Raw genomic sequence first — 21,419 nt, forward strand, 5'->3', positions numbered from 1 at the left:
AAATAGATGAGAAATTAATTTGACAATAACCATTATGACTGGACTATCACGTCTAACGTTTGATAACAAATGAGCCTATCAAGCCAAATTTATTGTTGCTGAATAATTATTAGAAATGTAAACTGACAAAAAATAAATAAACTAACCCGGATTAGAGCTTTATTTTATATTTACTGTAAATGTCACAGAGCTGCAGTCGCTTTCTGAAATTAAAAAGAGCGACTGAATGCTGCTTTCTGATCGTTTTACAGCCGCAGGGAAAATAAGAAAAGAAATGTCCGTTTGCTGTTTCAGCACATGAACCGATTTAGTGAATGAAACAGTCATGTTGAACAGAAACATTCACCGTCAAACGGATGGACACGGGCCGTGTGGTCCCCGTGTAGTCAAGCGGTCATATTATTGTATTATTGTAGGGTCTTTGCTTTACAATATAAAGTGCGTTGAGGAAACTGTTGTTGTGGTTTGGTCCTGTATAAGTAAAACTGCACCGAACTGCTTCCTCGGGTTTTCTGACCGGGAATGAGTCCAGTGGTGCCGCACGCAGCTGCTCTCGGTCCTCCCTCCCTCCCTGCTCTGCTCCTCCTCGTTGTACCGCTCACCGGTGAAACACAGTGGGCCGGACTGAGAGGGCGAGAGAGAGAGGCAGAGAGAGAGAGGCTGTGCCTACGACGCTGTGCCGGTGCACCACGGGGTACGCATTCAAACTGACCAGCGCGTCTCTGTGGCAGCGCAGACACTCCTCTCTCTACACCATCCAACACTGAGCAGCCTCACTGCGACTGAAGCTGGTAGGTAGACTCCTATTTATTTTACAGCTCTGTTTACAATGCATGAGACAGCGGAGCAGAGACTTGCCCCGAACCCGCATACCGCGGCATATTCTCGGGTTAATCTCAGCCCTGATGCCAACATTTCCACTCACCCGGCTTCGGTTGCAGAGAGCTATATATATATATATATATATATATATATATATATATATATATATATACATATATATATATATATACATATATATATATATATATACGTCCCCAGATGTCGCGTTTTCCAGCGGAGCTCACCGGAACGCTCTTATAGTCGTTCATACTTCACCACAGCACCGCATCCAAAGGGCAGTTCAGACTGAAAAGAAGGCTGATAGCGGAGCTTCCAGGCTCCACGTGTGAGAAGCAGACAGCTGGTGCAGCCTGTGGACCAAACGGCTGAAAAGTTTCATTAGAAGTCAGTTACTCGGTGTGAGTGCACGGACACCTCTGCAAAACGCGCACGAGGGCGATAATCACAGACGCACTTTGAACTTTTCACCTGATTTCTAATTAAAGTTTCTGCCTGCAAAACGCTTTGCTGAGACAAAGTGAGCAGGAGCGAATTAAAGGTGAAAAACGCCGCATTAAAAGAGAAGTTAATCGGCACAGAAATCTTTGTGGATGTTATTCTCTTGTATTTTTCAGCCTTGGATAGGAAATTTCTTTCAGCCGTCACCAAATTTCACAGAGCCGTGACTCCAAATCAGACCAACACTATCTCCAGGCTACGCGTAAAACAGATAACTGTAATTCAGCGACACACTCAGATGCACTTTAATTTTCTCTGTGTGTCCATACGTAGCAGGAAACGGGCGAATAAGCAGGGAGGATCGGCACACGGTCTAATGTGACGGTCGCTGTTAAATATGACAATGTCCCCATGAGGAGAGCGCATCAATCAGACGTTTCTGCATTTATCAGCCGCTCCACTTACACTAGTGAACACTGATGGATCCGTGTGAGCGCTGCAGGGCTTCTCTTCTCTTCTCTTCTCTTCTCTTCTCTTCTCTTCTCTTCTCTTCTCTTCTCTTCTCTTCTCTTCTCTTCTCTTCTCTTCTCTTCTCTTCTCTTCTCTTCTCTCCAATTACCAAATAGACTAGGGGCCCATACAGTGGAGATAATAAAAGCATTGTAATTCTGTTATGAATTCAAACAATGACAAACAAATTGAGCCAGAAAAATAGTAAATAGCACTTGTATCTATTTTCACAGTCAACTCATCAATTTTTTGCATCTTAATTATTCCTGTAAACTGTGATCTTCACTGCAGACAGTATTAGTCTTGTCACCAGAAGTCTTGACCCCCATTTTTAATCAGACGACGTTGTCATAACTCAGATGATCTAAAGGCACTTTTGCAGAGAACACAAAAATCACGAGCTAATGAGTTTTGGCTGCAGGAAATGTTTTTTTCTGTTTGGACAGAGTCTGTGAGTGAAAACTTGTGAACGTGTAAAACAGATTGTGTGGGCTCGAGTGTGCACGAGTCCTTCTTCTTTCTTGACCCCCCATCTTACAAAATACAGGAGTTCCTTTGTTAGGCTGTGTGACCGGTTTCTTCTCTGCAGTGTGTGCTGAAAAACAGCATTACACTCACATGAGGTTCAGTACACTTTAAAGCACAGATACATTTTGGGGTAATGCTCCTGAGGTAAAGTACGCATAAGCAAATCAATTTAAACTTAGAATTATTTAAGGAATTCATGAAATTCATTTACAGCTTTTATTTTGGAATGTTTTAAACAAGATTTTGAATTGGACATTACAGAGAGAGGTGGCGGATATGATCTCTGTGAAATTTACAGGAGCTAGTCTGTTAAAATTCAGCACAATGAAGCAAAAGACAACATAAATGTACACAATTAGAAATCGTGAAAAAATGGCACCCATTATTTCTTAAAGTGACAGTAATCCACTGATGGTTTTCTGTACACCCATAAAAACAGGGACACACATTCAGGCTAAAACAGAACAATACTGCAACAGTGGAGTGAAGACTGCTTTTATTGCTTTCCTGCTTTCCTAGATATGCTTGTATGTTGATGTTAGCATGTTTCCATCAGACATCCACCTTTTTCACACATAAGTTAAATGTTGCTGGGAGCTGGTAAAATGCAGCGGAAGAAAAGAGGATTTTCCGGTGGCAGAAACACTCGCTTTAAAATAACAAAGGACGAGACTCTATGAGAAACATTTTCAGAGACAAACAGGCTGTCCACACAGAAGTTGTCTCCAACATGTTGTCAGTGTCGCGGATGTCTGATGGAACAGATGTACATTAATTTTAATCAATACGGCTGTCTCACTGGCATGTAAATGTTTAAGCCTGCGCTCAGATTGAATTTAGTGCTGTGTGAACAAACTCAGCCATTTTATTCATTTAATGAAACCAAAAGTCCCGTTTAAAAGAAACTAAACCAAAAACGTTGAGGTTTTCATGCAGCAGAGCATGTCATACCGAATGCAAATAGGTGCATGTAAGCTCACCTTCCTGGTAAATTACTTTGTAATTGGAAAACTGTCTGAGTAAAAGACAACGTTCTTTCCTTACGATAGCTTTCCAGAGCTGTACAGTCCCGTCTCTGTCATCGCTCAATTACTCGTCACACTGATACCAGCAGGCGCGCACCATTTCAGCGCCTTACACTCTTTTAATTTCAGTGTGAATGCCCTCAACTACTGTGATTGTGCATTCAGCGGAGCACGTACGAACCCACTGTGGGCCAACATTTCCAGTGTAGGTACAGATGCTTCTTCTAACACGCTTTCATATTTAAATGAAAAGCAAAATGAATTTGTTAAGCTATGTGTCAGATATAGTTTTGTTTCAGCGTTCAGAAACCACCCTACATTTCAGAGATTACTGAGCTGCTGATAGCACCAACATCAAATAATAGCAGCTAAGGTTGAGCCATAATATTGAGATAATGGTGGCATTTATTACCATAATATGATTCAGTGACACTGGTAATAATATCTTAAAGTAATGAATGAATTGCTGGTTAAAAGCAGCCAATCCCAACACATCCTTGTGTCTGAACAGTGCAATAGGTCGACTGCAAATTACTTTCAAATAACATATGCAAAAATAGAAAACATGGGGTAAATTAGGTCAGGAGATTGAAGGTGATTTTTTCTGACAGGTAGCACACTACAGACAGGTTTCAGTACTGGAAGTAGTCCCTCGGCTTGGATGAGGTGCAGCCTGTGTAGAAAATGCAGAGAAAACACACATGACACCTGCTTACCTGCAATATTCTTACATGGACTCACTTGGAAGTCATGCACACTTTGTATTAAAGAGCTGTAACCTGTCAATCTGCTCAAGCTGGAGAATTATGTCGCTGTTCAGTTCAGGGCTCAACGCAACATGTGGAATCAATATGCTGTATTTGGCTGCAGACTAGCTGGTGTAGCGCCCCCATCAGGTCGTAAGAGATCTTTAGAGGAGGTGACGTGGTATAAGAGCATCATAGTTGACCTTTGGCAGAGAAATCCAATCTAGGCCTGTATCCTGTGACTTATAACACTCAGCCTCTGTTTGGTTAGATTTCGACACCAAAATTATTTGATTTGGTCACAAATAAATCACAACTTGTGTTAATATTTACTCTCCACCACGTAGTGCTTAGCAGTGAAATAAATCCTGATCCGTCTTTCTGGAAAGATTTAGGAAATGCAGTTATTTTCACAACTGCAACAGTTCACCTAGATCACCACGGGTTGCTTAAATCCCTTAATCGATCGATCATATTATTTATTTATTATTTATTAGCAATGGATTAAACCCTTTTCTTTAGACAGAATCGAAAACGAGTAAAATAAGGGCGGAGGGCGAGCACAGGCTGATGTTAGCTGTATATTCAGTCGTCGACTACGTGATTTCGACAGCTGCTTCTGAGCCCAGTGTGTTACAGTCTCAGCATCTGCTAATACATTCCTGTCTGACACTAGCAGTGTGAGGGATTGTCACTGTCACATTTATAACAACAGAAGCACATTAAAATATGCATGCGCAGGCCTTCATACACATCAACCTGCGAATGCGCACATGTGCTGCACACACTCCTGAAACACATCCACCGACCACCATGCTGGGATTTGCCCGTGACAAACAACCGGGGTGTGAAGTGTGTATCTGTCGCGTCAGCGAATGAGGAATCGAGATGGCACGCCGACATCGTGCGGCAGTCCAGACGGACTCTGCCAAAGCAGCCTGTCCCCAAATTATCACCTCCGTCTTCCAGCGTCTCCGTCATCTCAGCACCTCTCAGCGGCTCTGCGCTCTCTCAGCAGTCGTCAGAGCCTCTGAAAAATGAGCTGCAGAGTTAAATCTGAGCTTTAATGGGCGACACACACAGGGAGGTCTCACACGTCAGGGATGGGCAGTGAAAGGAAATGATCAGTTCACTTCATTGTTGAAAAGAAAAACTCGAATGAAAAGAACAATGTAGCACACGAAAAACCTAAAGAGCATTTTTAATTTAATTTAGAACACACATTTGTGCCCAAACACACGTTTGTCATTTAGCTTCTCACTGAACTGGGTAATTCAGTTCGTTCTTTATAACCTAGGCTAACAGATATACTTAAACCTTTACATGTAGACACTGTTGTGATGTTTGTGCGTGCCTCGTGTCAGAATTGTGCTTTTTATCATCCATGGTTGTAGTGTAACTGTGATTTAGTCTATTTTAAGGTAACTGCAATCTTACTTTAATAGTTATTATTTTGACCCTATTAAAAAATAAAATAAATCATATTCATAAGACACAGTACAGGTCTGTATTTAGTGACAGTGTTATCCCTGCCAGGAGGTGCAGTTGGTATCCAGTATTGTGTATAACACAGCAGTTGCTCTGAGCCATTTAACCTTCCTGCCTTCTTGGGACCTTTTTGTGCCACTGCTATGTGTTAAATGGCTGCCATTTCCACTGTGTTCAGTGGAATATAACCAAACTTGCCACAGGATAGTTTTTACCTGTCAATGTTAATATTCCAGTGTGAATTCCTTAAATCAGCCTAAAATGGCTGAGCAGCAGAAATCCCCACACCCATCACCCTGGGGACCATTTTCTGCCCATTGACTTCCATTATAAACGCTATCTTTCAACCCCAAATTATCATCATATGATTTTATTTTTTCTTCTTTTCTTGGATGTCAATGAAGACTCAGGGCCTTGAAGTTTTGATTTTTAAATTGCAAAAAAAATGCAAAAAAAATAATGGCAGGTCAAAATGTATGTTGGTGCCAATCTTTGGTCCATCTAAAGGCCTACTTATAATGACAATCACATATTACTTCAACTGGTTTTTTGTGGAAATATTTAGTTTCGTTTTTTGGTTTTTGGGGCTTATAACACAGGGCGCTCATGTAATAACACTGGGATTTGAAGGGTTAAAACAACGAAAATATAATTAAAACTTTACATGAATATTTCAGGGAGAAGTAGTTTTACAAGGTTGGCTAATTTAAAGTGGAATAAAATATGGATATATGGTCTTTTTATGGCGTGGCTGAGAATGGTCCCTAGGGTGATGGGTGTGAGTTTTTTAAAGGATGGCAGGAGGGTTAAGTTCAGTGTAGCCGGCCAGCTGAGCTCAGGTACTGTTCACTGTGCCCATTAAACGGTCCGTTGTGATTTAAACCTAGTCTAAATCAGTAGGTCCAACTCCTGTTCCACCACCTGCTTTAGTCATGGAGAGTTTTTTGGGACCCCACAGACACAAAGAGGCAGTGTCACTGCTAACTGTGCCATTATTCCACAGTATCCTTGGATAGCAAACACTTGTTTGCTGCTGTGCTAATGTTCCACGGCACATTTTGTTTAAATATTTGATAACTGCAATGATTCTTTTTTCAGTTATTCAAATAAGGGTTCTCCTGCAAATACGTCATACGCCAAATTGCAGCTCTGCTCTTTTGCATTCTTTGCAGGTGCAGAAGAAGAATGTGATGCTGTCTCCTCAGGTCACTGGGACTGTGTGTGCACCAAGGGTTTGAACTCGTCAGGACATTTCCCAGCAGCCTCTCATAAGGCAGGGACAATCCACCCACTGCCCTAAAGCAAAAACAACCAGCAGCTACAACTTTGCACTCCTCCATTTGCTTTGGTCCCTAGCACCATGGCCTTCACCCTGTCAGAGATCATGGCCGCAAGGCGGCAGCAGTCGCAGGCTCAGTCACATTCACAGCGAGGCAACAGGACTGCTGTGGAGGTGGATGAGTACAGCACCAACCCCACTCAGGCTTTCACCTTCTACAATATCAACCAGGGACGCTTCCAGCCGCCTCACGTTCACATGTGAGTAGATGGAAATGTAGCTGCTGGTAATCATGGAGCATCCTGCTGTCATTGAGAGTTGGAGCTCATAAACATTTGTTGATATCTTTGTTTGGTTATCTTTTAAATTGCACTAACACACTGTATAACAGAAATGTAGAGATAATGATTTATAGTTCTGAGTGTTGCAGCTACTTCTTGATCAGCAGCAGTTGCCACATAAAGTATATGTCTGGACTGAGCTCTGTTTGTTGGGTTTTCAGGAGACTAATAATAGGGTTAATAATAATAATAATGATAATGTATTAACCTTTAATACTTTTGAAATGATTAATGTCAAATAAATACAAACTGTCTGCCGTTGCTCAGATACCTGACACTGATTTTTAATCTACATCTTTAAACTGTTTTGACCGTTTGCATCTCGTGTGCTCCTGGAACGATGCATGTAAATTAATAACATTCCTTTCTTTGCATTTATGAAGCTTCTTCATCTGTTGCCATGGCTACAGCTATTTGTTGTAATGCCAACTTGAGACTTCCACATCAGCAGAGTGATTTATTTTGCTTTTTTCCCTCGAAAAACTGAAAATAAATTGCACAATACATTTTTAAGGAATAAATTGCAAAAAATTACTTTTGAATTTTCTTGCAATTGTTTTATAGTTCAGGCTCTAAAATAACATGCAAGAAATAGTTACTGGAATTTTACATAATGTAATAATTTTATTTATTTAAAATGTAAAATAAAATTCAATATTTAAAGTTTAAATAAATTATTTACATTACGCAATATTTTGCAAAAAATAAAAGCCTTCCAAGTGTTCACTTTATATGTAATGTGAGTCTGTGCAGACGCAGACTGGAAGTCAGTCATTCCTGCCACAAAGGGTCTTTGTAGTTTATGCTAAGCTAGTACTGATCAACCAGCAACCTGCGAGGCTGCAGTGCAGAAATGCCAAAAACAGTGCAGGTGTTGCAGCTCCTCTAATGGCCACTTGTGGCTTGCTCAAAGTTATTATTGTTATTATCTGACACATGATATCACCCACTGTGTCGCTACAGCCCATCCAAGGATATTTAGTTAGTGAAATCTGAGGATTTTATCAGTCTGTAGCTTAGCATTGATCAGCATGCTTTTGTGACTGTGCATAGTGAGTGTAGCTTGATAACCACGCTTGCAAGGCTGAGATGGTTGCACTCAACCACGTAGTCAGTATATTGTCACTTCTGGCTCCAAAAAATCAACATGGCAGCAGCCACGGAGCCAGAAGAGTCATGTCATCTGTGAGACGAAATCCCATTGGCCTGTACTGGGAGGCTTTTATAACATAGTTCCAGATTGTCTCTTTGTAGATTGTAGGCTAGTTTTCTACTTTGAATCCAAAAAGGATGATATGCATTTATAACTTCATGAAAAACAAACCATGCATATGTGAACTTATTCTACAATAAGCTCACTTTTTATCCTTCTCCCTAAAATGTAAAGCAATTTGGAGTCTCTGTCAGTACTGCTGATTATTTATATGAATAACATTAATTATGAACTTCAACTAAAAAAGTTCAAAATATAAACACATAATTCATACTCATATTTTGTCTTCAGACACAGATGATCCAGTAAAGCATAAAGATATGAATGTTTTAATAAGACTGAATTGAATTTCTGCTACACTTCAATATCTGGCCAGCGGTGCCATTTAATTATAGTATTAAATTACATCATTAAAGCTGTTCAATAAATGAGTAGACTCTGTAACATGTTCTACGTTGTGAATCACGGTCAGGTTAGAAGTAATCTCCTAAAGCTAAGAAGCCGTGCACCGAACACTTCTTTCATAACAAGAGCATCAAACCGCAGGATGTTGCAGACAGCTGCGTAACTGCAATTCCAACCAAGTAAATAAGAAGCTTCAGATCGCGCCTTTGTAAGGAATTGTCAGTGATCAGGTTTTGAACATATGTAGGATGTTTCTGTGGGGCTCTTGTGAAATCTGAAGCTCTGAATCCCTTTTTCTCCCCTTGTTTATATTTAATGGTAGTTTTCATTCAGGTGTGATTTCCACTGTTTCAAGATGCAGCAGTAAGTGGCAATAAATGGCACTCTTGAGTATGTAGCTTATAAATGTCAAGATATGGTTTCTTGTTTTTTAACATTGGGGCTTCAAAGACAATAGCAGTTACTTTTTGACCACACAGATCAAGTATTATATAGTAATGTCAAAAGCTGACATTATTAAACGGCAAATCAAGGCTAAAAATGATTTGAAACGCCACATCTAAAACTCTAATATATTACTTATAGAAGCAACTAAAGGGGGTGGGGTGATTCGATCAAACCAAAATCTTCCTCTTTTGCATCAACTCAGCCCACCTTGCTTGGAGGAAGAGACGTGAGCATGACCCAAACACCTTCTCTGCAGTCAAACATGGGGGTAGGCATATGTATTAGGGTACAGGACGACTTCACTGCATTTAGGGGCCGAGAACCTTCCCTCAGCCAGAACACTGAAGGTGGGTCGTGGATGGCTCTTAAGGTCTACTGGTCTAGCCAGTCTCCAGACTTCAGTCCGACAGAAAATCTGTGGAAGGAGCTGCGTCTTTGAGTTGTAAAGCAACATCTAAGAAACCTAAAGGGCTTGGAAAGTTTGGAGTCCCTCCTGAAATGTATGCAAATCTAGTGATTTCTCCATCATGTACCAAATCACATTTTCCTTGGGGATCAAATACTTATTTCAGTGACATGCTCATTCAAGCTTTATGTAATGTGTGTGTTTTGTCTCTCTCTTCCTCCCATAAACCTTTGACAGCCTCTCTTGTAGTTTTAATGACGGGTATTTCAGTATATATCAATAAAGCTGCGGCCTGCCGACCTGGGTGTTTCCGCGTAGCTGCACAGGCAAAAATCCCCCTCACTAACTTCTGATGCATATCCAGACATTGTTCTATAAACAGGGCTACAATACGACAGAAACTGCTCAGTCCAAGGGTTCCTCCTCCCAGCATGTTGTCAAACCAGCACATTAACACTCTAATACCCCCCTTTAGCTACCTTAGATCAGGCTATTTATAGCATGACTATAACTGACCTCAATTCTGCTTGTTCAATTTCTAGCTGTGGCAGCTTGTGCAATTAAGTCACTCAGTCTATTTCTGAGCTTTAGTTCAACTTTAGGCTATTATATAAAATCACAGAGTCTTTCGAACAGTCATGTGAAGAAGAGATCCTGTGGAGCTCAGTCACTTTACATCATCTTACATTTCAGTCCCATCAGTTGTGCTATATTTTCTATGAACCCTCTTTTGTATTTTATTACTTCGTGACTCATTTCTTGCTGGTTGTCTTATGTGCATGTGTATCTGCTTCCCTCGTCGCCTCATCTTTTTCTGTCTCTAGTGGTATGGGTGGAGGAGGAGGAGGAAGTAGGGCTGGGTGTTAAGGTACCTGGAGGAAAGCTCACTTAAGTGGGCCATGGTTATTCACCAGCTCTCCTTCTCCCCCCCAGAGACCCCATGGATCTGCACACTCACTGGAAATCCCACAGGACTCTGCTCTTTTCTATATTTGTGCTTTATTCTTTTTCTATCTCTGCACATTTCTTTTTCTGCTTCTGTGGGTACCGTGCTTTTATTGTGGCCTCTCCCTCCTCCTTTGTGCTGTCTCTTGTTTCCCCATCTGCCTCAGTCTGTGGGGATGATTTTCTGTTGGATACTAATTCTAACTTTTTTCATTGTCAGCCTCTTACCACAGAGACTTTACGTATAGCATTGTTGTCCCTTCTGCTGTATTGTTTCAGTACAGCAAAAGCTGCAGTGGCCCCGTTTCGCATCCTCACTCCCTGCTTTCTTGTCCTCTGTTCCTTTTCTTGTCTCAGGGTTGACCCAATGCCTCACGACACTCCAAAGCCACCGGGCTACACACGCTTTGTGTGCATCTCGGACACACACTCCCGCACTGATGCCATCCAGATGCCGTACGGGGATGTGTTCATCCATGCTGGAGACTTCACCGAACTGGGACTGCCCTCCGAGGTCAAGAAGTTCAACGACTGGCTAGGTTAGCAGTTCTATGTGTTTAGCTGTCTTCCGTGACCCCCTTGTGATCTTGATCCTAATCAAGAAGAACTAAAAAGTTCTCAGAGAGTATTTTAATGCTGATGCATGAAACTCTCTTTTTAAAAACAGCTTCCACTTGTTTTTGGAGCATTAACTCAAAGTCAGAAACTTCCCTAATATTGCTGACCATTTTCCCGCACACATTTTTAAAGCAGTTTGCATCCTTTCTGCATAGATTTGAGTTTCTTTTTGTTGAATTTAAAGATTAGTGATTTGAGTCAGCTTATAAAAAACCTCGAGTTTCTCGGACATGTCACAAGAAAACAGGAAGCCAAAAACAAAAACTTTGGTAAAAGTATAAAGTAAAGTGAGCGTTCAATGCGCTGAACATGAAGTGTCTTTGAGCCAGTTTTAGACTGTACTGAAAACAACCATTAAACTAAAACGTATGCTGTGCTTTGGGAAACTGATCGCTGTAATATACAAGAATCCCACATGTGATTTGTGGCAAACATGCAAAACCCACAATATAGTGCGATGTGGCACAAAGTGAGTCTGGTTTGTGTTACACTCCTCTCGTTTCTTACAGAGGTTGCACAGACAGTTTGAACGTACCCTTCGAACCAGCCTGGTTCTTTCACAGTTTCTCCAACAGCACAGAAAACAGGAACCTGAATCAACCTTTAATATTCCACATTTTACTCAAAATGTTATTACGCAGCAATGACCTGATACAACTTAATAACTGATACTGTTTAACTTAACGAATCTCGATGGGTCACCCCAAACAGTATAACATCCCCTCGTACTGCACACCAGCTTTTCACACATGGGATCCACATAGATCCATTCTTTGCGCTGCCATCCCTTTCCTTTCACTCTTCTTGCTATCCTTCTGTCACAAATCACTCTTGACGCTCATCTCCACCCACTCCACTGCACCCTCTTCTTCACTTGTGCATTGCCTGTTGCTTTGGGCTGTTGACCCCTGGTATTTAAACTCATCTACCTTCACTACCTCTACTCCATGCAGCATCGCCTGTCCTCCTCAGTCTCACTTTCCTTCCTCTTCCAGCTCTCCTCCACTTTCTCCCTACTCTCACAATGTCGACTCAAAACATCCACGGTAACTCCAGCCTGGTCTCATCTGTCAGCAAATAAGAAGGGGCTCAGATTCCTGATGTAATGCCTGCAGAACCTTCCCTGTCACTCCTGACACTCTGTGTCACTCTGTAATCTGTAGATCCACATGGACAAACTCAAACTCCTTTTCTATGCTTCTCAACCAAACGTTGCATCTGTAGTGCTCATACTCAGCCTGAAAGCGTACTGCTGCTCCCTGATTGTCAGCTCTGTCCTTAACCTACATTCTACAACTCTTCACCATAACTTCTATGGCTCATCGGTCTCATCGCTCTATATTTACTACAGTCTGCACTTTTTAAACAAATTGGTACAATACTCTTGTTCACCATTCCTAAGGCTTCCCTACTCTCTTCAAGATCTTTCAAGATTGTTTTATCTCTTCTTTACTGCCTTCTCTCCTAGACGTTACCAGGTGACCTGTCTGGGATGACAGGTCTGCCTATACTGCCTTTTTTCCGCTGATCTGTCTTCTTTTGGATACTTTTCGGTACTTCCTAATTCCACAACCAAATCTCAGTGTTTGTAGCTCAGGAGCAAGTCCTCTATTAATTGGAAGGTTAGTGGCTCAGTCCCTGGAGGCTCCACTTGACTGCATGCTAAAGTATCCTCAGGATATACTGAACTCCAAGCTGCTCTCTGGTGTGTTCAGAGCCTGAATGTTAGAGACAATGCACTTCGGTATAGAACAGAAGAGCTTGTATGAATGGGTGTGAATGAGGCATGTTGCATGAAGTGCTTTGAGTGCTGGGGTAAAGTATAAGAACAAGCCTACGGTTTGTCCTTTGTTGTCTTTCCAGAGGATACACCAAACACCTTCTGGCAGCTTCCCTCACCACTTCAGCTGTTCTTACCACCCGAAGCCTTTCTCGACTCCTCCCTGTACTCTCTGAGACATTCTTCCACAACTCCCAACATGTAATCTTTGCCTCACCCTTTATTTACTTACTCTCCTCGACTTCCAGAGCCAACCCAACGATCTTCCATTTTTCTTGTCGGCACCATACCTACCCAACACTTCCTCGTCTCTTCTGTTGTCCAATGAAGTCTGCTCCACCCACCACTCTCTCTCTCCTGGGGACACTTTAAAGAATTCCTCTTTCTTTTCTAACTAACGTCCAGCCTGTGGGGGATAAACACCAACAACATTCACCTCTTCAGCCTCCAGCTTCAAATTCATGATCCTGTCTGATCCTCTCTTTGCCTTCACAACTTATATGTGCTCATTCTCTCCATCATATCAGCCAGCTCTCTCCCTTCACCAGTCATAGGCCTTTACTTGCACCTCCACACTGCAGCCTTTCCTTCTCTTTATCTGCGTCAGAACACACGTTCCTCTTCCTTTGTCTTTGGCCAACAGCAGCACAGTTTCCACCGGCATCCTGTTGAACGACGGCACCAGAGGCGGTCGTTGTTAACCAACCGATCTGATACGGAAATCTCATTCTTGATAATCTGCATGTTTGATTGGGTAAAGACTTTATGCCACATTCCTGACACAACTCTCCCCATTTCTGCAGGCTTGGTACCAGTGTTAGGAGGACACTGGCTTGTCTGTGTGTGGAGTCCTGTCAGCCTGCCATCTCAAAACAAATACAAATAATGTTGTTTTCTATCAAAAGGTTTTTTTTATTAAACATTACTGAAACATATCCTCACACACAACAAATTTGAGCTGCCTGAAATTTGTTTTCACTCTCTCACTCTTTAGTGCAGCCTGTAACGTACCATTAGGGGTGGGGAAAAAATCGATACTGTGTAGTATCGTGATATTTTGTTTTCTAATAATGTATCGATACAGGGACGGCAGAAATCGATATTTTGTTACAAAAAAGGTTTCTGTGCTCTGACTTCAGAGCATGTTGATCCTTTTTCTGAGCAAGAATCCTGACATTCCTTCACTGTCCAAATGTGTTTAACTTTTTTTTTGGCAGCAATAAACATGACAGTTTACTTATTTTAATTTAAGACATGTTTTATTTTAATTAAGTTTAAAACTTTTTTATTTAATGTAAAATTATTTTGTTTTAATTTACTTTCAAATTCTTCAGTTGCTGCAGGGGCTGCATAGTTTTCATATTGCATAGTTCAGAATAGTTATAATTGTACCAGATGGTTGCATTCAGTTAAGTTGGACTAGACTGTAATACAAACCATTCAAGTTTGTCAACAATAAAACTGAAATGAGAGAAAGACTGAGTGCGAGACTTTGATATTAGATAAAATGAATATTGATAAAGTTTACCTTTATGTACAGAATCTGAATATCGCAAAATATTTAAGAAAATTGCAATAATATCGTATCGTGGGATGTATGGTGATTCCCACCTCTACGTACCATGTTCCCTTAATATTACATAAACAACGTTTATTAATAATTAGTGACTCTTGTTTATATTTCTCTCCTTCCTGTCTGTTAATGGAGTTGTTGGAGTAGGTGTTTTGTTCCTGACGGGTTTTTGACTCTAAACCAACTTTTCAACCTTCTTCTTGTCTGTTGCTGCTGTAGGTGCAGCAGATACAAACTGCAGCAGAACGGACGCTCAGCCACGTAAAGAGCTTCATATTGTTTTGTAGTGGTTTCAAATGACTTAGTGATCATTTACAGATCACGATTAAAGCATCCGTATTATGAAAGTCTATAAAAATTGTTGTGAAAAAACAGGAGGTTTAGTGCCGACGGCAGAGTGAGTGATCTCCTAACTGCAGCTGCTCTTATTCCCCTCCATGGACCCAAGCGTCCGAGCAGTGAGCGAAGTCTCAGGTTGGTGCTGATGTCAGACCAGCTCCTTCAAAGGCAGCGCTGCCATCATTGGTGTTAATCTGTTAAGTTCCCCAAACCTGTTGTTTTTAATGGCTTAGAACTTATTTATCAACAATAATCTGTAAATTATTTATTAATAATAATTAACTTTATTATTTATTAACGTTTTATGCTTTGTCAGCGCCATGTAAATCAAATACTCATGAAAGTTAAGTTTAGTTGGCAAAGAAATTCCTGCCGTGCGTCCTTATATTCTTACACCCTTTGTTAAGAAGAAAGTAAAGGAGCCTTTAGAGAATTCAGACTTGTTTTCTTTGACTTTTGCTCTGCTGGAAGCTTCTTATCTCTGTACTGACTAAGGAGCGCGTGTAAGTCTTATCATCGCCACGTGAAATCTGTTGAAACAGGAAGAAGTAACCTCGCACGAAGCTGAGCAACAGCGGAAAAAAAAAAGTTCAGTGTTCGAATCTACAGAAAAGGCAGAACAGTTCCTGCTATCGCTGCCTTCATCGTCGTCATCCACACCTTTCCCCGGTGAAAATCACGCCAGGAAAAGGTGCGTGCCCGATGGCGGGTGCGTGTAAAGCTGTCTGAAGGAGGGAAGCAGACAGTAGAGGGAGATAAGGGGAGAACTTGTTGTCCTTCGCCTCCTTCCTCGCTCACACACACGGGAGCTGTGGGGAGCGCGAGATGTAAATCCGCTAGCCTGCACTCCAGCGGTGAGAGAGGCGACGTAAGAGACGGGAAAGAAAAGATAAACTGAGCCAAATGCGCCTGCTGCTGCCTCTGAAGTCAGTCTTTCCTCTCTCCATCCCTTCCTGCTCCGCTCTCCCATTATTTCCTTCTCCTCTGCAACCCCACCACCGTCTCTCCACTGCTGATATAAATATTTATAATGTGGCTATTCCTATTCTTTCTGTCCTTTTCATTCCCTCCTGTTCCCTGTCTCTGTCACACGGATGTTCTGTAGATGAATGTAACTCCTGCTGTTTAGTGTGTGCTGAACAGATTTGCTGGGAGATCAGGTTTAGCGTATTGATTTGGAAAGAGCGTCTGTACAAACTTCGGTCAGGTGTTACCATCTGCTCCCAAACTTTCTGCTCTTTCATCTTTTCCTCTCCTATCAATCTTTGCTTTTTTCTCCCCCATTATTTGTCTTGTTCCTTTCCCTCTTCCCCCTTCTCTATCCTCCTTACCTCCCTTTCTGGTTCCACTCCTTTCTCTCCAGCTCTTATTTTTCTCAGCTCTTATTTTTAGCAGGAAGTCAGTTGGCTCTTGGGGCTGCTGGCAGCCATTCAAGGCTTTCTCAGAGATGGCAAATGTTGCAGGAGAGGAGAGGAGAGGAAATTCATGCAGGGAAAGTGGTGGGAAGGTAAGGGGATGACAGGGAAGGAGAACGCGGAGGTTTAAAAATAATAGGGAGCAGAGCAAAGTGCCCATGTGTCTCCCCAGAGGGATACTGCCTTACTTTGGTAAACTCGCAGCTCATGGACCTGATGCCACACTTTTATTGTCGTGGTGATCCATCCTGTCAGTCAGTATATAAAGGATCTAATGCTTCATCTCATTTACCTTTATTTATTTATGTCTTGATTTATTCATTTATATTTCTCAGGGCTTATTAGTGTAGCAGAAGCCACCAAACACTCTTTGGTACTGTGCCCACATCCATCACAGGATGTGCAACGCTTGAGCAAAGTCATTGTTGCTTTTGCAGCAAATATTCTGGCCTGCCTCAGTCAGATCTTCACATTTCTCTGCAAATTCAAATTGTAACCCTTGAACAGAGTAATCTGCTCTCCACAAAAGCCCACAGCTTTACCTCTGACTTCACTAAATAAACACTTTGAGTTCATGTATTGTACAAGCTCTACATTCTGCATCAGTGTTGCTTTTTGTAAGACTCACATCATCTCTTATAAATGTCTGTTTTAACATCATTAGCGCACATGTACGTACATACGTACATTTTAAAAATAAATAAAAGTCTTCAAAAGTCTGCTAAATAAATACAGCGAAGTTGTGATTTCTCCAAAACTGGAACAAACTGTGAGCCAAACTCTGATGCTGCTCACAGACTGGGCTGGATGTGGCCCAGAACCAGAACTCTTTACTGGATCGTAACTATTGCTTTAGTAATGTGTGGATCAGTGTTTCAGCTGATGATGAGTTTAATAATTTATCATTCTATAGCATCTATGTCTATAATATATTGTCTTCATCTATAATATCCAGGAATTTATATTTATAAATAGTACATAAATATAGTAGCATATACAATGTCAAATATTTGCCTAAAGGATGATTAGCGGTTGAGGCACCAACATTAATAAAAAAAAAAGTGGGTCCAAGTCCAACAGACTTACTTTACTTTACATGTACTCGAGTACAGTTCAGTAAAGTTACCCCATGGCCTCGTCTGCTCATGCACCTGGTGCTGAATGACTAATGATGCTGTTCCTAACTGACATAACTACATATACATATACTTTTAATGTTAAATCCTGTGCAAACATCACACTGAGCGCTAAATAAGAGTCAGTCCATTTACCATGAACTAAAATTCTCCTGACAAAATGAATGCACAACTATTGGTCACTCTGTTTTTTATGCAAGCACAATGTGCATGCTGAAGAGCACTGATTAATAAAAAAGGACACGTTTAAGTGGAGCTGAAAAGCCACATTGGGCAGCTTTTCAACTGGACTGCTGTGGGCGGAGATGTTTGCAAGGAACAGGTGAGAGGAGCGAGTGAATAAATTGGGGAAAGTAAAAAAAAGGTTAGAGAGGGTGAGAGGCAGACCTGGAGCTTGTGAGCAGCGCACTTCAGTCCAATTGTCTCCAATAATGGTCTCTTTGATCAGGCTTTCAGCGCTAAGCCGTGCCTGCGAACACGCGCGCTGTAGCAACGATCCACGTGGATTTCGTAAGCTGAGGCAACCCTAAGTGTTTGCGTGTTTGTTTGTGTGCGCTGCCCTCGCTGTAGGCTTGAGTGGCATTTTTATTCATGCCATGTGATAACGGGATCTGGCAGAGCAGAGCGGGAATGTACTGCAGTGAGTGTCGAGTGTTTAAATATGGATCTCCTCTTGCTTTGGTGTCGACTCTGGGTCAAGAGAGGAGCAGCTTTAATTCTTAAAGGCTTTGTTCTCACTCTTTCTTTCCTTCTGTCTGCTTTTTCCTGATTGACATCAGTGACTCTCTTACACTTCCTTCAGATTCACCGTAGCAAAACACCGTCCAGTTGACTCACAGCGCTTTAATAGTTCTACACATATGCAGGTTGCATAAAAAATTATGAAATGTCCTCTTTTTAAAATTCGTCTGAGGTAAAAAAAACAAAACATTAATCAGTTCGTACTCATTCCACCTTTTATGCACACCTCGGGTCTTTTGTAACCTGGGACTACATTACAGCCTGTTAAACTTATTCATTTCATTAAGTTGAGCACATGGCTTCTGGTATTCTTCAAATTACTGTGCTGCTAATGCTCTGATATCATTAATGTTTTTAATGTAATTGTTTTTTTTTTAAATTTTGTTTCACGCCACTATTTAGCCATCAGTGCATTTTTCATCCCGTTATATCGCTGCTTTGTCTGTGTTCATATATATGAATATATCAGCTTGTTTTATTAGCTCGTTGATACCACAGCTGTTCACCACAATAACCCTTGAAATGCACGGGACAGAGGTAGCAGTGCCGCTTCAAAAACAGCAGGAGCATTTCAGAAGTGCTAAATATAAAGTGCGGTAAAGAAGTTTCCTAATCACAGACTCTTGCATCAGGCTGAAGGAGCAGGAACAGGCAGCCAGCAAGCTTTTCTACAGTTCACCTGTTTATGCTTCATGGTGAAGCAGCATAGAGCAGATGAGACAGCCACCTGCTGAGACTAAGGTGAAGCAAACTTTGTTTGTGCTTTATAAATGAGGTCTGACACGCCCTCGTGCAGATACAAGACAGTGAAGCTCAGATGATGATGTGCAAAGAGGAGATGTGATAACCATTTGCTTCAATGTTACCATTCAACATCTCACCGGCCACGTCTTTGCCTCCATCTGTGGTTGGACTGAAAAGGAGGGTCGGTGGGAACAAAAACAAACAAACTGGGATGAAAGTCCTTCATGACTGGAAGGACCTGCAGAGATGGGCAATAACACAGTGAAGGACACACCTCCTCTGTGAGATGTTATCGGCTTTTTTTATTAGATGCATTTTTAGGTAGTGCTTCTTTAAAAATGTATCTTTACTCTTATTAGACTGTACAAAGAGAAATAACCCAAGTCTTCATCCTGCTGCTGCCTCAGGAGTGCTGGATTTGTGCCCCCCCCCCCGACTCCAGATTGCGAGGTCCACAGCCTTTAGCATCTTTGTTACAGCTCTTAATTTAGCGCCTGCTCTATCTGTTCCCCTTTACTGCTGAATAATAGATAAGCGACGACCATGATGCGATTGCCGTGTCGGCACTTTAAATGCAAGTGTGTGTGTTTTATTTGCCTGGCAGAGCGAGAGGGTGTCTGCTGCTCTGCACCTGCCTCTGCTTGCCTGGGTGTGTTTTATTTTTATGCCCCTTCATCTCCAACCTTTGTCAGGTGTTGAACTCCTCAACCCTTTCACCTCCCCGCTGGATCTCTTCTTTACCGCCTCTGCTGCCCTCGTTCGTCTCTTAGCTTTCTCTCTTTAGCTCTCTAACAGCGAGGTTATTAAACTTTCATAGCTGCTGCCTTTTTCTGGTCTGCTCTTCTCTCTTCCTTCACTGTTCATTCAATCCTTATTTTGCCACATTTCTCACCTTTCCTTTGTCTTTTTTTCACCTCTTTTTCTACGTGTGTTTACTCAGCAGTGAGTGCTGCTGGAGGAGATCATAATGAGGAGGTTTGACACTCTTATTGAGAAACTCAACAGAATTTCACGTGACTGTAAATTTAGGCAAACCTTTTCCCATCTGTCCCTCGCTGCTTTTATATCAGGGAGGGAAGAAGATGCAGTAGAATGCGCATCTTTTTCTTTCAAATAAGTTTCTTTTTTCCCTCTTCGAGTTCAGATAGTAAACCCTCGGTGGATATTTCTCATGAAATGATGGAAGTCTTTCTCATCATTTCCTAATTCTCTTTTTCCCTTTCACTGTTTTTTATCAGTGTTTGTAATTCGTCGTATGCAAACTGTTGCTAAATCTGTCATTAGTCCTCTCTGTCAAGCCGACAGCAAACCAACTGTTACAGGGTTAAATCTGTAACATCATCGATCTGGATTTTCACCGACTGTAGATGGTGATGTTTAGCTCGAAGCAAAGCCTTGGCTAGATACAGCCTCTAGACGTGTTTGCATGGCTATGGTCTCATATGCTCTAAATCAGTGTTTTCCAACCTTTTGGGGCCACAGCACATATTTCACATTAGAAAAATCACACGGCACACCACTAAACAAAAATGTCACGAAAAGCACATTGATCATTTTTCCTGCGTACCCTGTATAGCAGAATTGGCTTGGTTTGTCCCCAGTATACCTCTTTTGCGTTCTTGTGACCACTACTCATGCTAGGGCCTTCATCTGGCTCGGAGTTTTCTCCAGGACCAGGTCAGACTGACTGCTTTCAAATATTGATCCATTGCTATTACACACTGCATGCCAATTATGTCATTTCTTTTTCGTCTTCTTCTGTTTTATTGGAAGTTGGCAACCCATTTAATTAGAGCAGTTAGTTGTACTACCCACTAGTGGAAGAGAATGTAATTGATCTGCCCGATACTCATGTCGGTCACTTAGCGTACTAATCAGGTGGAACCAGAGGATCTTCCACGGCACACCTGATCATTTCTCACGGCACATCTATGTGCCGCGGCTCAGTGGTCTTGAAACACTGCTCTAAATGGATGCTGATGGTTCGGGCATGGCACCAGGATGTCTCCTAAATGATGTGTTTTGGGCATGTCCTGTCACACTGCCACACCTGAAGGGCTGGGTGTGTCTGGTTGAACTGCTTTGGGAACTCAGTAAACAGAAAATGTGCACTTTTTTGTGCAGCATTTTATAAAACAGGGAGTTGTGCTTCACAGTTGACAGTGACAGTGGAAAAAACCTCCAGCAGAGCCAGGCTCATGAGTGTCAGCCACCGGTCGCTACCAGTTGGGATTGAGCACGCCATTGTAAGAGTACTCAAATAGGCCTGGTGTTAACAAGCTGTTCATCAGAGAAGGACAGTTCGTGTTCTCATCCAAGGTTTAAATATGACGTTACATAAACCTTGGTACTAAAGCACAATGGCCTGGAACTACCTTCAGAGCATTCCCTGCTAGTCGATGTGGTCTGATGATGTAGCGGCTTTGACGAGAACAATAAAGGTACAACAGCACAGTGTA

At 41.8% G+C, this 21,419-nt stretch overlaps 1 protein-coding gene across 1 annotated transcript in view; it reads left to right on the top strand.

The window, feature by feature from the left end:
* The first annotated feature begins 687 nt into the window (after nt 1-687).
* The window catches only part of mpped1 (metallophosphoesterase domain containing 1), a 95,008-nt gene continuing 74,276 nt past the window's right edge, over nt 688-21,419 (top strand). The window contains exons 1-3 of the mRNA XM_085250784.1: nt 688-791; nt 6,751-7,117; nt 10,972-11,153. Of these exons, the coding sequence (XP_085106910.1) occupies nt 6,939-7,117; nt 10,972-11,153 (361 nt within the window). The 5' untranslated portion in view covers nt 688-791; nt 6,751-6,938. The remainder of the gene's footprint in view (nt 792-6,750; nt 7,118-10,971; nt 11,154-21,419) is intronic.

This window comes from Mchenga conophoros, linkage group LG17 (genome assembly GCF_057382185.1).
Source record: "Mchenga conophoros isolate Kocher_MC1m ecotype Shallow Benthic linkage group LG17, M_conophoros_male_GT1.1, whole genome shotgun sequence".
In the NCBI taxonomy this organism is placed as follows: Eukaryota; Metazoa; Chordata; class Actinopteri; order Cichliformes; family Cichlidae; genus Mchenga; species Mchenga conophoros.